The 16,729-nt window shown below is 32.5% G+C and overlaps 1 protein-coding gene across 1 annotated transcript in view; it reads left to right on the top strand.

Annotated features, from left to right (window-relative positions):
- Positions 1-11,262, top strand: part of LOC131845876 (BMP and activin membrane-bound inhibitor homolog) — a 78,335-nt gene extending 67,073 nt beyond the window's left edge. Inside the window, exons 3-5 of the mRNA XM_059195026.1 lie at positions 2,024-2,178; positions 8,862-9,033; positions 10,964-11,262. Of these exons, the coding sequence (XP_059051009.1) occupies positions 2,024-2,178; positions 8,862-9,033; positions 10,964-11,123 (487 nt within the window). The 3' untranslated portion in view covers positions 11,124-11,262. The remainder of the gene's footprint in view (positions 1-2,023; positions 2,179-8,861; positions 9,034-10,963) is intronic.
- The last annotated feature ends 5,467 nt before the right edge of the window (positions 11,263-16,729 follow it).

Here is a 16,729-nt window from a genome sequence, read left to right as displayed (position 1 = left end):
AATATCATTAATATATTACGTCAATGTTATCAGTTATTTGGATACTCGTAAAGTTATTAATATAAACAGTACAAGTATATTTTATTTTATAGCGTACTTACAATAACTAAGTAGATTTCACACAGCTCCATCTGGATATTAAATAGCTGAATAGAATTACTTAATCCTACAATTATATCTCCCGTTATTTAAACCACAATTACCGCACTATTAGAGTTGGTTGCGTTACTGGTAGGTAAATTTGGTAATTTAATACCTACTTTACTAACTTCTTGTTACCAACGATATATAATAGATGCCTTAAGACTAGGGTTGGTACCCGTAGAATCACATATGATGAAATAATCGAATAAAATGTCATACATTATCTCGATTTGACTATTTCAGTTGACACAGTATTTTGACAACATTTCGTACGTCATAATAGTAATAGTACAAACTTGTATAAGGGTGAAAATATCCTTCGTACAAAAGTAAAAAATCGTGGGGAAGGGGACTGTTAGTAATGTGGGTTAATAACACCATTGGTAGCAATATACCATGTCAGGTTGACCTCCAAGCGGTTCCCCCTGGAAAACATGTAAAGTTCTTTGTGAATTTGCCACAAAGAGCAAACGTACCTGACCTCATATTCATCTAATCATCCACAACTGTGCCCCGCTTTTAGTTAACACAGTCGGGTGCACCATTCCATTATCATCTATTATAAAAAATAATATATACACGAGGATCATCGTACGGTAGGCATCCCTGCTTACGAGGCCATTTTTTCTACTATCAACACTGTTAAACCTCGTGCGTGTTGAAATTAATTTGTGCCAATAAAAACACCGTAAGATCTACGTACAGTAATTAGCTAGTTATTTAGTGAGTAATTATTGAATCTTGTTATTCTTTCGATCTGTAATCACTTGTATACAATGTACAACTTGGCCTCTTTAAGCCGCATTATTTGTGTATTCTACAGAATATAACTGTTCTTAAGAATTGTTCGACATGATATCTACGAGTACCTTTTACCATCGCACTGATCGCCATCGACAGGGAATTCATACTCTCGTGCTGGAACCTGTGTGGTCTCGGACAGTGCCTTTTAGAGGAGCTTCCTGCAGCGTACTCTTAGACACTTTACAGTTGTGTCTAAGAGTACGCTGGAGGAAGCTCCTCTATAGAAAGCATATTTAACGTTCCTTTTATTTCCGTAGTTTCCCCACCACTCTCTACTTATATATGTCGATTTTTTGTTAATTTAAAAATATAAAATACATTTTAAAGCATCCCAACAAAACGATAAAATTAATATTGATTTAATCACATTTAGAATAGCATCGGCAAGGCCGTATCCAAACCGGTCATATAGTATATTATCAAAATACAAATAATATAGTAGTCGTTAATTATGTTTATGGGAAGACATCTTCCACTCAACTGCCTTGTGGAACGGCCTTGCCAATAACCGGTCAAATGTGAAAGGCCAATGACAGTCTGCGATGTGCTAGAAAGTTGTAGAACATTGTGTGAAGAAGATTCCAAATTTAAACATGTAATGCTGTTTTAGTGTTTTTGCTGTTTAAATTTGGAATCTTCATAAAATGATCCAATGATTTATGTAACTGGCAAACAAGCTGATAGGTTTAGCTGATAGAAAGTAAACATCGGTTAAATATATCGACAGCATTATATCATTGTGACGCCCTTGGCATCTCTTATCCATTCCCGCTCCTAAGGACTAAGATGTTTTCTCTGTATCCTGTGACGTCACTGCCATATATTGCCATATTGGACGGTGAGTGTTTAAACAAGAACATGCAAACAAGCTGCTAAGCGGCAGAAATAGGTAAGAGACAGGTGAATTTGTACGAGTACAAAGTCTACTTCGAGATAGAGCAAATTAAATTTTACAAATACGTTTTTAATATCTACAGATTATCATAAAACAAGAACAAGGTGATAAGAAAATTAAAAAACTATCTATATTTCAATTACCAATCGTTTTTTCTAAGCCATAACTTTTTTATTTCAGGGAAAACGAGGCGCTGTCGCACTGCCAAAACTCACCAGGCGGGACGCCCTCTTCAGCAGGCCATTCATTGTTGCTGTGCTGTTTCCGAGACTTGTGCAATCATGAGGACAGTCCAATTGCACGAGCGAGGCTCAACATGACCGCAAATGACTTAGGTAAGGTATTTTTTGCACTACTCGGAACAAACTAGCTGACAAATCATCTGATGAATGATATCGACTGTAGACATAAACAAAAGTACACTTCATTGTCGCCCACTGGCATTCTCCGTGCATTGACACTTCCAGATCATAAGCCTTAAATCAATGCTTACACTGACAATCTTGAACTAGGAATAGATGGCTGAATACAGCCTGATTTTTTAACTGTAACTGTATAGGTAGTAGACCTAGACAAAACTCACGAACCTATCATATAATCGTATCGTAACACATAAGAAAGAGTAAGAAGGAAAGAAAAGTTTTTTTTGTTAAATGATAACATGAAATTATAAAAAATATATAACAACAAAACTATATAATATAATATACATATATGTTATGAATTGGCAATAAGGCGGAAGACAATCGTTAGACATAAGAAAGACTATGAAAGAAGTAAAAATATATTTTTTACAATGATGACATGAAATTATAGAAACTTAAATAATATTAAAACTGTATAAAATTATATGTTATAGATATGTTATTAATTGGCAATAAGACTGAAGACATTGTCATTTTATGACAAGCGTGCGGTAGCGATAACATTCCTAAGGATTCTTTAATTTACTAAGATTATCTTCCTAAATTTAAAATAAATATTTAAAAATGTCAATAATAACTATTAAGTTTAAATGTTAATCATTCAATTCAATAATTTATTCGTATCTTTTCAGTATATCATGTACTTCACATGTTTATAGCTCATAGTCATAAAAACATGGAGTATGTAATAAACTTATTTTCGCGACGGGTGTGTTTGTTCTCGCTCTATGGAGCCAAACTTTATATATTTTTATGAATAATACAGATAGCCACACACATTGCAGTTTAAAATTAGAATGTAGTCACAATTTAAATTATTCTGACTCACAACACGATGTAGGCAGTAAACGATAATTACGCATTACGGCTAGTGTACACTAGTGCATTTAGGTATTTTTGTCGAACAATAAAGAGGACATGAAGTGCGTGTAATGTTCGTAATTACGTGAATGCCAACCACGTAAACGCTTACTTGTATAGTTGATTTCTCGCCGAGATTATATGATAATCAAGAGCACGTACAAATCATGAATGTATGCGCCGTTTAGTAGACCTTTATTTTTTTTTTAGATTTAACATTTACCTATTTTAGTTATTGACCCCTTTTCTCGTCTTCTTTCCGGTTGTTTTTGTAATTTGAAAGATAGCTATAAAGCATCTTTAAAACAGATTGGTTTAGGAATTTTTTTGTCTATAATAAGACTAATTTAATTGAGTCTTAATTTTAACAGCGAAGATATCGCTCAAATACACATAAAATATAGTGTATTTATAACTTTTTTTATTCATACCATAATAAAAGTAATCACGGTTAAAAGTTAAGACTTAAGAAACAAGTTTATCATAAAGATGAGCCATTTATCGTTAAAATAGCAGTTTATCGACTTTTATGACAAAACAACATTTATGACTGTAATAAAAATTGCAAAATTTCATAGCACGACCAGATATTAACCGCTCTGCTCATTAACATGAACGCGTTCTAATTCGACATCCATAAGCCGTAAATATACGTCGTGGACACCCAGAGCCACGGCCAATTAAGGTACGGGTAATGATACATTGTGGCGATAAAGCGCATTTACCCTGGGTGGTAAATATTACGCTTTTGCACTGGCGTATACTAAGCCTAACTTGCAGGCGTCGGGCTAATCAGCGAACTTCCTATTCTAATATTTATTCGTTATTTTTTTACTTAGCACATTGTTATTCTATTTATTCTTTTACATTTTATGTCTTGAATAAAATTAGGTTCATACTTAATACTAACTTTAAACTACTTTGAATTGTATTAAAAAAATATTGAAACGAAACAGTAAATATATTTTAAAATATACTCATTTATAATATTAAACATAAGTTTTATGCAACATTAGATATTATATCAATTGGTGATAATACAGTTGTACAGAGTAACTATTATCGTAATAATTATGGCGAATGAACCCAATAGACGATGTCCTGCCCGGAAAACTAGCCCAACTATCGGGTAAAATTAAGTTTTCACGACATCCAGGTACCCATTCAAATATGCGCACAAAATTTCATCCAAATCAATCCAAAATATTTATTAAGACGCTAATGCCAAAACACAACAGTTTATAAGAATTTATTGCATATAAAGAATACCATTGTAATACCATTCTTATACCATCAAATGAAACCGGTAGAGATTTCAATAGAAATAAACTATTAAAATGTCATGAATAAAAAACTAATATAGACCTCTCTCATTTATATTGCTCTGAAAAGAAATATTCCAATTAGCGTGACACTAAACACATAAACACAAACATAATACATATCAATTATTCATACACAAATAAATAGTTGTAAAAGTAGAAACATATTAGTCATAAAATTTATTTGTATACTATGCTACTATGTGTGGGTATCCATTTTATCCATAACAATATTATAAACACAATATGTCTGTTCATTAACATTTCACAAGAAATGGCTAAACGAATTTTTTTTTATGGATGATAATGGAATTGTGCACCCGCCAGCATTTACGCTAGCGAGGCACCAGTAGATATAAGAAGAGCATGAGATTAGTCAGCCCATCGTGCCAAATCACCAGGTATTTAACATAATGGTTTCCAGGAGGAACTGCGAGAAGGTAAATCTGACAAGGTACATTGCCTATAGACAATGTCAAATGGAACAATCTTGACACAATTCTAAAATAGAGGAAAATACAATTGTATTCTCCAGAAGTGCATATTATTTGGCCGATCTCAACCCAAAAGTACTCAACCACAACAAGGTACCCATCAACATATATACACACAAAATTAGCTCTCTCTTATAACATTAGTGTCCATATGCTAACTACAATAACCCTAATTTCACGTTTTCTGCTGTAAATATTGAACTTATAAATTCATCTTAATACAAACTTATTCCGCTCACTATTTCGAATTACCAACAATATCCATAAATGGTTATACTGAAATCGTTTTCTGTGCCGTAAATCTCTCCGCATCGCTGTATAAATCTAGAACCGGTTGTGAAAGCCTAGTACTTTGTTAGTGAAGCAATTAAGACAAAAAGTAATCGCACACATAATGCGGCATTAAATTGCATTAGATGTACTACATCGTTGATATAATTGAAAGATAAATACATAATGTATGAGGTGGAAGAGAATGTTTCTAGCGTCAGATTTGCTTGAGACATATTTTCACGTTTGCGTTATGTCATATGCGGAATAGTCTTTTTTATTTATGATAGCGGAATGTTGAGGTTCTAGGAGATGGTAGATGAGCATGAAGTTAGGTCAGTTATAACGAATTGACAAGAAATTAACTATGATAGTTTTCAAATTGACATTCACATGGTCCCCATGTGGATGCCATGCTATGACAATTATATTACAAGCAATGGATCACTAGTACCCATTACTAATAAACCCCCTTTTCCTCCCCAAGTACGATATGGTAACAAGTCTTTTTTAAAGTGTTCTCTCTAGACGGTAATGATTAATAGGAGAATGTATAATTAATGTAAATACTCCTATTCTAGGTATACAGATCTAAAAGATTCCAATCTAATTTTTTATTGGATGATAATGGAATGATACGCTGGCGGGGCACCAGGGGAGGATGATAAGATTATTAAGAGGCCAAGTCAGTCAGCCCAATGTGGCAAATTCACCAGGAATCTTTATCACGGTAGTTTTCAGGGGAAACCACGCGGAGGCCAACCTGATATAGTACATTGCTAACAATGGGGTTATTACTCCACATTACTAACAATCACATTCCCCTTTATATATGTTTAAATGTTGCCAAATTATAAGAATCTCTATAATAATAAAATAAACTATATTACTCGCTGATAATATACATAGGTTTTTAAATGATACGCTTACTTTCCACTATGGAGACCGAAAGCTTGGCAAACCGTTCTAATTTAAAGAAGAACTAAGACTATTTAATTACAATCTCCGATAAGAGATTATTACATAGTTACAACTCTGCTGTAATCCAATCGAATTCCAACGTAATACCCACAATAAATATATCCAGAAAACTGCAATGCCGGCTTCCATAGCAATCCCCGTATATTAAGTACACAGATAAATTACTCCGGGATACACAGTATTCTGAACAGGTTCTCTGCTATTTATACCAGTCGATTAATACCGACCTGTTGGTAGTATCCAATTGTGACTCTACAACTAGTGGGGTAGGGTGCATTTTCCTGTGGTTGTGAGTGGAGTTAATTCTAACAAAGGAATAATGTGGAATATGTTAAAACAATTGTACATCGCAATAGAAATTGTTTCAGCCGCGGGCGAAACGATTATCGTCGGTAGAGTATGAATTATCGAAGTTGGTAGATTATGTACGGTGTTTTCTTGTGTCTTCTGTATTATGTATCCATACTAATAATACATGCGTAGGTTTGTATGTCTTTTTTTTTCCTATTCACGTATAAACGGCTGTACGATTTCAAATGAAATTTGTAGAGGATGTAAATTGTATTACGAGGAGCATAGATTATTTTGTTTTTAAAAGAAGCAGACTAAACTCTCTGGTAACAACCAGTAATTTATACTTATAATACATGCCACATATTTCAAGACTATTATTCCAGATGGGATAGTCAGTAGCACTGTAATTTGTCGAAGATCTCAATGATGTGATGCCCACATTTTGACAGATATATTTAAATCCACCATGGCAAGGGACGAGACCTTGTTATAGGTGTTTCCATCACCGAACTGTCAGTAGATCTTATTAATATTATAATCGCGAAAGATTGTGATTATAGATGTTTGGTACTCTTTCACGCAAAAACTACTGAACGGATTTTGATGACACTTTACAGTAATATAGCTTATACATCAGCATAACTTCTAGGCTACAAATTTCATACGGATGAAACCGCGGGCACAACTAGTATAACATAAAGTTTTATGGTATCGGATTAGAACTAACTATTACTAGGTCCAAGTCTGGTACTATCCGCATCTTGAACCACTGTGCCACGGGGCTATTGCGCGCACGGATGTTTCAATTAAGATGTTACAAGAAAAAGTAAATAAATTACTAATTTTATGCAGTATTTACCCTGACATTTACTAGTCTATATATGTCATTTATCAAAATTATATTGCCTTCCTATCGTAATTATATTTGATATTACAACTAGAGTCTTGACATTAAAATTATATTGCCAAGCTATCGTAATTATAGTGGTGGACGTATTAACTCTATGTACCCACGCCATTTACAATACCTGTCCATTTTCAGTGATGTTCTATTATATCTGGATGTATTGCCATATCTAAATATGGGTTATAGTGTTGCTATTATCCTTGAATAAATGTATAAGTGTATATATTGTGTCAAGCAAATTGGATATAAAAATGCAGACGAAGTCGCGCGTAACAGCTAACAGCGTAACAGCTAGCGAAATATTTGAAACCGTTCAATCCGTACGTCAGTCCATACAACATTCAAACTGTATGACTCGGTAAAAAAATGCAAATATAATATATCAACGGACACTGTGTTAGGATGTCCTTTACGCGGCTCCACCTGGAAACCATCGTGGCAAATTCCTTGACCCAACTTCATCTTATCATGCTCCCCTGGTGCCCCGTTAGTATATATGTATATGTGCAGGCGTGTACACCATTACATTATTATCCAATAAAAAAAATATATTGACGTATAAGATTACAAAAAAAGGCTCTACAAATAATCTCCAGAATTCATACGTAGTCATTCCGGTTACTCTCAATTCTCACAGATAGACTTACAACGAAATGACACACAAATTTCGATCACGCCATTGTTATCACATTGTACACATACGAGTTTCCGATATAATTCATTAAGTGTCTATGCAGTTATTATATTCCTGGTACTCGATCCGAGACGAAGCTTTTTCTGTGAATTGAATCGCATGTTGGGTCGTATAGACTTTATTTTGACGTACCAAATGTAATAGTGATATACTTTTTACTGACTTGACAATACATTTGGGCATTAGCTTCGCACGGTCAGATGCCAAGCAGCTTGCTTTGTAAGCAGCTTTGTTTGCTTCGATGAAAAGTTATGTATAAGGCAGTAAAATATCAACTAATGCGACATAAATAAATAAAATTACAGCATAAGAGGTACAACATCTTAGTCTTGTCTTTCTTGTTTAAGTGTATGACTGTTCTTGTTATAACGGACCGTTAACAGGTTAATTAGTAGGTTGGCTGTCAGCTTATTTGTCATTATAAATACAATAAGAAAAGGTACCATTATTTCAGATATATCGAATTTTTAAAAATTATAATACAGTCAGGGTTGTCAGCATTACTTTTTATACTTCACACGAAGATGTCAAAAATACCGTACATAGTGCAACTGAGCAGTCCAACATAGTATTAAACAATTACTCTAATGCAAATGTTCACGTAAATCATTCCAAAACGTCAAGTCTCGTGACTACATGAGTTTTTCCGTACAGTTGGCATCCCTGAGTACAGTAGATGTTACTCGCAGTACGTAGCTATAGGTAGATCTAAAATTCACCCTCCACCATTGTGAGCTAGTGAAACTATAATTATGTTTTATTTTTTCCAGATGGCAACACAGTAGAGAGCGAACATGGCGCCAACTACAACGGCGAGGTGTGGTTCAAAGCCGCTACCATAGCTGTTCCAGTCTGTGGAGCCCTGATACTCTTCCTGCTGGTCGCTGTTGCTGTACGGCTCCTGAAGGCTGATGCATTATTACATGCGGATAGAAAACTTAGGTATGTTATATTGAATTAATAATACTATACATATAAGCCTTGTCAATTTCCACAGCGCCATCTAGTCTTAAGCTAAGCAGAGCTTGCTTTGTTAGTACTAGACAACGGATACAAAGACTTAAATACTTACATAATATACACAGAAAACCAATACAATAAACAATCAATCAATCCAATACCAACAATCTTATTTATGCAACCAAATGTTTGCATCGTACGAGCAATCAAACCGGGGACTCCCAAAAGAAAGGCGGTCTACAAAACTTTTAGACCAGGACCGAATTGCTAGTGGCCATGTACCAAAACTACAGTTTTTATGAAATGTAATGGGATGGTACACCCAACTGAGCTAACGGTATACGCTGCCGGGTCACCACTGAAGAATGATAGCAAAAACATGAAATCAAGTTAGTTCGCCTATTGTAATGAATTCACTAGTCTCTATTAGAAAGACGAAATTTTTAGCATTTCATTGATTCACCGAACCGGGTCCATGGTGTGGCATAGAGAGAAACTCCAAGCAGTTTTCCTTTGCCGACGTACATCAACACTCACCTTCACCGTTCGTCATTCTCTCCCTGCACAGCCAAATCTGTTAGGAGGCCGCTAATGTAGCTTTAGATATAGCCTCACTTCACCTGTTGTAGTTAATATAGCCGTGAGTACCGACTTCATTGAAATATGTTCTACTTTCACTGTGGAATGCGTGACCTTGATTCACCATGCGAGACCAATGCGGCTTTGCCAGTTTCAAGTTCGATATAAATGTTACTAAGCAAAGTCTAAGTCTAGATCTTCTAGGGGAAAGGGATTATTAGTAATGGAGACTAGTGGCTCCTTTTGCTGGCAATGTACCATATTATGTCGACATGTACTCGTTCCCTCTCCCCTGGAATCCATTTTGTTTAATTCTTGCCACGATGGGCTAACTTACCTGATTTCATATTTATCCTATCATCCTTCAAGCCAGCAAGTGTATATAGTTTTAAATTGATGATAATGGTATAATTTCCTCCGATTTACCTATCCAAAAGTAGTAAACATAATTATTATTTGAAGGGAAAAAGTACAACTCAACATGAACACATTTCAACCTATACTCTTATTAAGCCCACTCTGCGTGCTGATTGTTCTTTGTCAACCAGTCATAGATTAAACTCTGATTTTCTTACCTTAAAAATATGACTAGTTACCGTATAGGGTTTATCATAAAAATGTAATATAAATATACCTAATCATAAATACCCAAAATATGTTTGTGGTAAGTTTTTTTATAAATGTGGGCAATAGAGTCTGCTTAACATGTCATCGTTATAGAATATAGGTAGATTCTTATCTTTTTATCTATGGCACTGGTCGGCATTACACTTGCAGCGGTGAATAAACTTATGATATGTGTAGATAAACTTTCCGCCAAAAGTAGTAGGTAGTAGGTACAGCAGTGATATGTAAAAAAAGTACCTAATATTTGTTACAGATACTCACACTACAGAATAAACGAAATTATATTATAAATTTTCACAGATATATACACTAGCTGCCCGCCCCGCTTTCGCACGGGGGCACATGTATTATACATATAAACCCTTCTCTTGAACCACTCTTGCTATAAACTGCATTAAAATCCGCGTAATTTAAAAGATCTAAGCAAGCAAACAGCGGAAGCGACTTCATTTTATACTACGTAAAGATATTGGTAAATCATTCTAGAATATTCTACGTTTATTGAGTTCGTGAGAATAAATTGGTTTTTGATACATTTTTCACTCATAAAAAACAGAATTTATTCGAATTAAATTTGGTACACATACCATAGATTAACACAATATTTTTCACCCAATTTCACACAGGCAACACCATGTCCTGCTAGTTCTAAGTGAGTATAGACAGTACACCAAATTAAAATATAACTTTTTATTTTTAATTTCAGGGACGGTTACATGCCTCCATTGGCACAAAACAATGCTGAAGACGTGAAGAAGGTATGGGCGGGGGCGCCGTCGGCACCGCTGCTGGTGGCCCCCGGCGGATGCGTGGTCGTCGAGAGGGCGCAACTGGTCGACGCAAAGTTCTGTGATATCCAACGGTAGACTGATGAAATGAAATCTCTATAGCGGGCCGCACCGTGCTGTGGACGCTGGTGGTTTGCTCCGAATATACTTAACAAGCTTTAATATTATATCTGTATCACATATATTGTAGGGATTATTGTTTTTTGTTTTTTTTTTTTTTAACAAATGTTAGAATTTTTTTAAAAACGGAACTTTGCGTGTGGTTTGATGGATGTTTGTTAGTCTTTCACGCAAAAACGACTGAACGGATTTACAATTATATAGCTTATGCATCAGAATAACACAGGCTATAATTTCACACAGATGAAAACGTGGTCAAAGTTAGTATATTTATATATCTTTCTATAGATAAAATCACTTGATATTTTTGAGTTAATCCAAACAACAATTTGTGCAAAGTTTAATAAACATACGTAAGTACATAAAAATCAAAAGAAAAAATATTTCTTCTAATTTTCTATTTATTTTCTATGAATACAAAATTATAAGATATATTCTTTTCTTCTTTCGCTAATAATCATGAATCGCTTTAAAGGTATATCTTTTATTATTATATCATACTTATCGTTCACACAATTATTTACTCTGTACACACAACATATAGTATGTTAACAACAATAACAAATTTTAAGTTAATATGTATTTAATAGCAGCATATTTGTTAAACACATATTAAATGTCAATGTGATATGTACAATATTGTACAATCTACTATATGTACATATGTACAATATTGTATATTGTAAACCTGTTCTTAATATAATATTATTGCTTGTTGAGTATATATATACTTTATTTAAACTGGAGCAAATCAGTAATTGTACTTGACTGAGTTTTGAAGTTTCAACAGATATTTATATTGGGACACTTTTGCCTGATTTCTTTTATTATAAATTCTTAATACGGCAGAGTTTTTATCGTTTAGAATTTTAGAAGAAAAAAATATAAATTTAGCTTACTACTTGTAAAAGTAATTTTATAATTATAGGAGACGAAACTCGTACATTTTATTTCTTATAGGGACTTCGTAATGGTTAAGATGGTGCAACATTGTGCAACGGTAATTAATATTAAAAATTTTTTTTAGTTACAAATTATATGGTAATTTATTATATTTGCACCTTCAGTGTAACAATATAAAAAAAAATTCAAAGGATCCAATGAAAAATTACTTATAGTTTTAGTTTTAAAGTACTTTTTTGTAGTTGTTACTAAAGTATGTGATTATTTAAAAATCATTACAAAGTAGTTATTGCGAATTGAATATTTCAAAATTAATAATTGTTTAGGCTTAAAAATAATTAACAACATCGTATACAGAAACATCAAACGTCTGAATATAATCTATTATAGGTCTGTTACTGTCTTTAGATGGAACATTGTATCTATTGAAATGGGTTTGTAGGAGGTTTTAGATTGAATAAGGGTATTAAAATCTAGAGTGAGAACAAAATTTATGGTTGTTACTTTAACATGAGTAGGTAATTAACAAATTATGAATTAATATGACGATAATCCCCTCCGATCGATGCCCCGTCCAATTCAAACGGGGATCGAAATTACGACGCCCCGAGCCGAGGTTGGTACCCCTAGCGGTGCACTCAGACTAAAGTCGTATCCGTCAGGCGGGAGTTGGCCTTCAGCCGCTTCATAAGTCCTGCGGGTTTGGAGTGCCATCTGCACTTGCCCTCTAACGTTCGGTGAAGCTGTAAATGCCAGCTGCGGCCAACAGCATTAGAGTAGTCCGAAAAAATGACGGTAAAAGTGGCCCAAAGATGAATCTTCTACATTGATTGATCTCAAATTTTTACATTTCTGCCGTCGTCAAATACACGGCGCGCCCGTGGGTATATACCAAATCTACCACTATTGTATATTTAATGTTTATTACATTTTTAAGTGCTTTGTGTTCCTTTATATATTGTAAATGTACCCAATTTCAATATTTTAATATTATATACAATGAGAGTAACATATTGCTGTTATCAATATATGTGAACTCTAATCCCAGTATGGTAAACCCCATCGGCCAAATAAAATTGTATGTTTCTGAAGTCACCTGTAATGTGTTTTTTGTTTTAAATTTGTAGTTTTAGATATTAATGAAAATATGATTTTGATGAAGGAATTGTCTAAAGACATATTTAAGAATATGTTGTTTGGTTGGTTGGTCTCGTACCTTTGCCTTTCCACTTGTAGGTACATTTTTTCTTATATATAAGTGGTATCGCTAGTAAAAACAAAAAATATAATACTGACATATGATTGACACTTATGTCAATAGTTTGTGGCTTAGTCCTTTTGCCTTCCCTGTGATAGGGAAACCAGAGCAAAAAAAAAAAAGAGATTCGGATTATTATTATTTATTTCCTATATTCATTTTGTACGATTATAGTATTATATAAGCTGTGAAGCTATATATCAAGGCTGATTTCAATTATATTGATTCAAACAATATATCGTAACATAAGTCATATGGATAATTATGATGATTATCTCTGAACGGCTACCCATATGCCACAACTCCTCGTTTAATCTTTTTTACTAACGATATCGCTTATAAAAATACTTTTAAGTCGATGGGGACAAATATACAACCAGTAATTCTGCCATGAAGTTTAAAGTCAATTAAACAATGATTTTAAATTGATGTTATGCTACTTATTAAGAATTGTTTATGATGGCACATGTTTCTAAGGAGCCTGTAAACAAATGCAAAGTTTTGTAAAAATTTACATAACTTACATAATCATCATTATGGCGAAAACGTTGAATTACAATATTTTTAAACAATTATTTTCATTTTTGTACAACAGACAATAAACTTGTGCTAAGATATTCCCTTTAACTATAGTTTTGACATAATTATTGTCATATATATGTAATATGAACTCAGTGCATTTTTAGTTCAGTATAACACACATTTCGATTTAATACCTATACCTTTTCGCATTATCAGAACGCGTTAAGAAAACTCTTGTCGAATTTGTTTATTAGTATTTGCAAATTTACGTCATATCTGGGACTTAATTGATACAACATTTTAATCATAGACTCTTGAAACATAGAATGTAGAATCACATCAAAAGCACTTTGTTTTTAAGTAGGTAGGTACTATTTTTAATTGTTTATCCAATTACATTATACCAATTTATTTCTATATAGCTGCATGCATTTCCTTTTTCTTATGTAAATTATTATTGTATTTCGTTTGTAAATATAGTAAGTACTTAAATGTTAAGTTGTTACCTATTGAAATAAAATAAATAATGAGTGATATGGCGATTTCTGTGTGCGAAATAGAATTCAGTGGGAGCAAAGCCTAGTCCATTTATCTGATTTTTAGTGTACTGTATTTGTTTATTACAAAGTTTTTTTTACTGTTTTTTTTTGTGTCTCACATTGAATTTTATTTATGGTCGAAATGTAACGTGTTGTTTATCAACTCCATTTTTTATTGTAACTGTAATGAATTGTGTCTATTGTATTAGTTTTCGTGTAAAATTTATAATTGTATTATTGTAAATAAATGAATATTAGGTTTATTATGTGAAATGAATTTATTGGGTATTTTTTTCTTTATTTATTCAATTTAATGAAGTACAATATTAAATATATTATTTCGACCATTGCCAGAACTTGGCCGAGTAATGAAGCTTCCGAGAGGTGCCTTACCTTATTATAGGAATCGTAGGTGCAAGTAAATACTCTAATAATGTAATGACTACATATGATCTAAATGTAAATATAATTGTATGTGTATAATATAAATTAATAAAAAGAAATTATTTTATTACTGGACGATCCGATGGTTTTATTTACAACCTTTATTTTGTGATATTAGGAGAAGTATTATTGTATAACCCTGAGAATAATAACTCGAGTAAGTTAACTAATAATTTAACTTAATAATTTCGATAGACCTTTCTCAGTCTCTAAAATACTCGTTATGATGACATAAGATTCAGACGATCTGTTAATTAGATATGTATATTTTTTATGGTGATGATACTTTTGATAAAAAAGCAATTAGTTCATTTAATTTTTTTTTTAATATGATCAATATCAAACAAGCTTTTGAGTTTTTTATTGTATATATATATATATATATATATATATCAATATTTTCAACTAAGGAATTTATAAAAATCATAAGCGACTCATAATTTGAGTTTATTATTGTCTTGTAAATAGCGTTACATTATCTTATTATATACGAGTTTGCGACTACACTCGCTCAAGAGATTGTGCTTCTTTATGTCACTGATAATATGTCACGTGTTACGGTAGGTAGGTAGGTACTTATATGACAGATTATATCTTAAATTTTATGTATCTACCTAGTTATATATTACGTCAACTTGCAGCAACATAATTATGGAAATGTTGCGATAGTCTCGATCATGCATCCGCTATAACAGATAACATCTCTGAGTTTTATGTTTTTTTTTTTATTTTGGTATAGAATATTCGAACATAATAATCAATTTGAGATTCGAATTATTTTAAATTTAGAACTAATACGTGTACGATTTAGTTAAATTAAAAATGAATTATTTTAAAGTTAGAACTGAATAGTGTATTTATGGAAATATAGAGAATAATATCAAGAGAGATTATTGAGTACAGAGCAAGTAATAATTTAGATTCTGACACTATGTAGGTATGCAGTATTTTTTATAAACTACCGAAAAATCTTGTGTGGTTTAGAAACTCTTCACGGATTAAACCTAGGTATATGGCGCATCTGAAAAAAAAAAATTTTTTAAGAATTCCGGGCTTTTTTTCTATTTCAAGTATTTGCATTCAAAATTAGGATCAAAGGAAATGATTTTTTTTCTTCAGTATTTACTTATTTAAATAAAAACATTGCTTATTTACAAAGGCCAGAAGTTCCTCTAGACTATTATCTTCTAGAAGCGATAACTTGATTTAGTTTATCAACGCACAATTGAAACTGGCTGAATCTAAAGACACGATTTCCTAAGGAATTTCTAACCGAAATGTTTTTTTATTCAAAATTCATCGTAGGTATATGAGATCAGTGTTTTTTACGAATATCTGTTATTTTTAAACTTGATTGATTGATTTTTTATTTATTTGAGAACGGTTTATATTTTGTATATACATATATATTTTAGACCTTAGCAACACGCAAATTTCTCTCTCAATCTTCTTGTAACGAGTCTGCTTTCCAAATAAGTGGTAAAGTAAAAAAAAGATTATTAAAAAACTTATATTAAGTTTAATTGAATAAAAATTATATCCATTTAGAAATAAAAATAAAAATTATCGTAATTACAATCATTTCTATGTATAAAAATTCACAGAAAACCGCGGGATAAAAATACTTAGGCAAAATTTTTAAGAAAATATGTTTGTCTTTTCTATTCTACAGTAATCTGAGTTATGTTCCGGTTTCAAGGGTAAAAGATTCTGTCAATAATATCAACTTAATTTGTACTGAATATCGACGCCATTACACAAATACTTGGCCGGTTTTTTAATGTTTCTGTTAAATATTATTTTAGCAATTAGTCTATGATTTATAGTATTAGATCTGATGTATTGATAAGTCTTGTTTATAAATATTGAGATCTGTTTGGTAAATACTATATTTGTAA

Source organism: Achroia grisella, unplaced genomic scaffold (genome assembly GCF_030625045.1).
Source record: "Achroia grisella isolate CSIRO2021 unplaced genomic scaffold, CSIRO_AGI_Agris_v1 utg109, whole genome shotgun sequence".
NCBI classification, from domain to species: domain Eukaryota; kingdom Metazoa; phylum Arthropoda; class Insecta; order Lepidoptera; family Pyralidae; genus Achroia; species Achroia grisella.
Note: the sequence above shows the minus strand (reverse complement) of the source record. Positions and strands in the feature narration are given on the sequence as shown.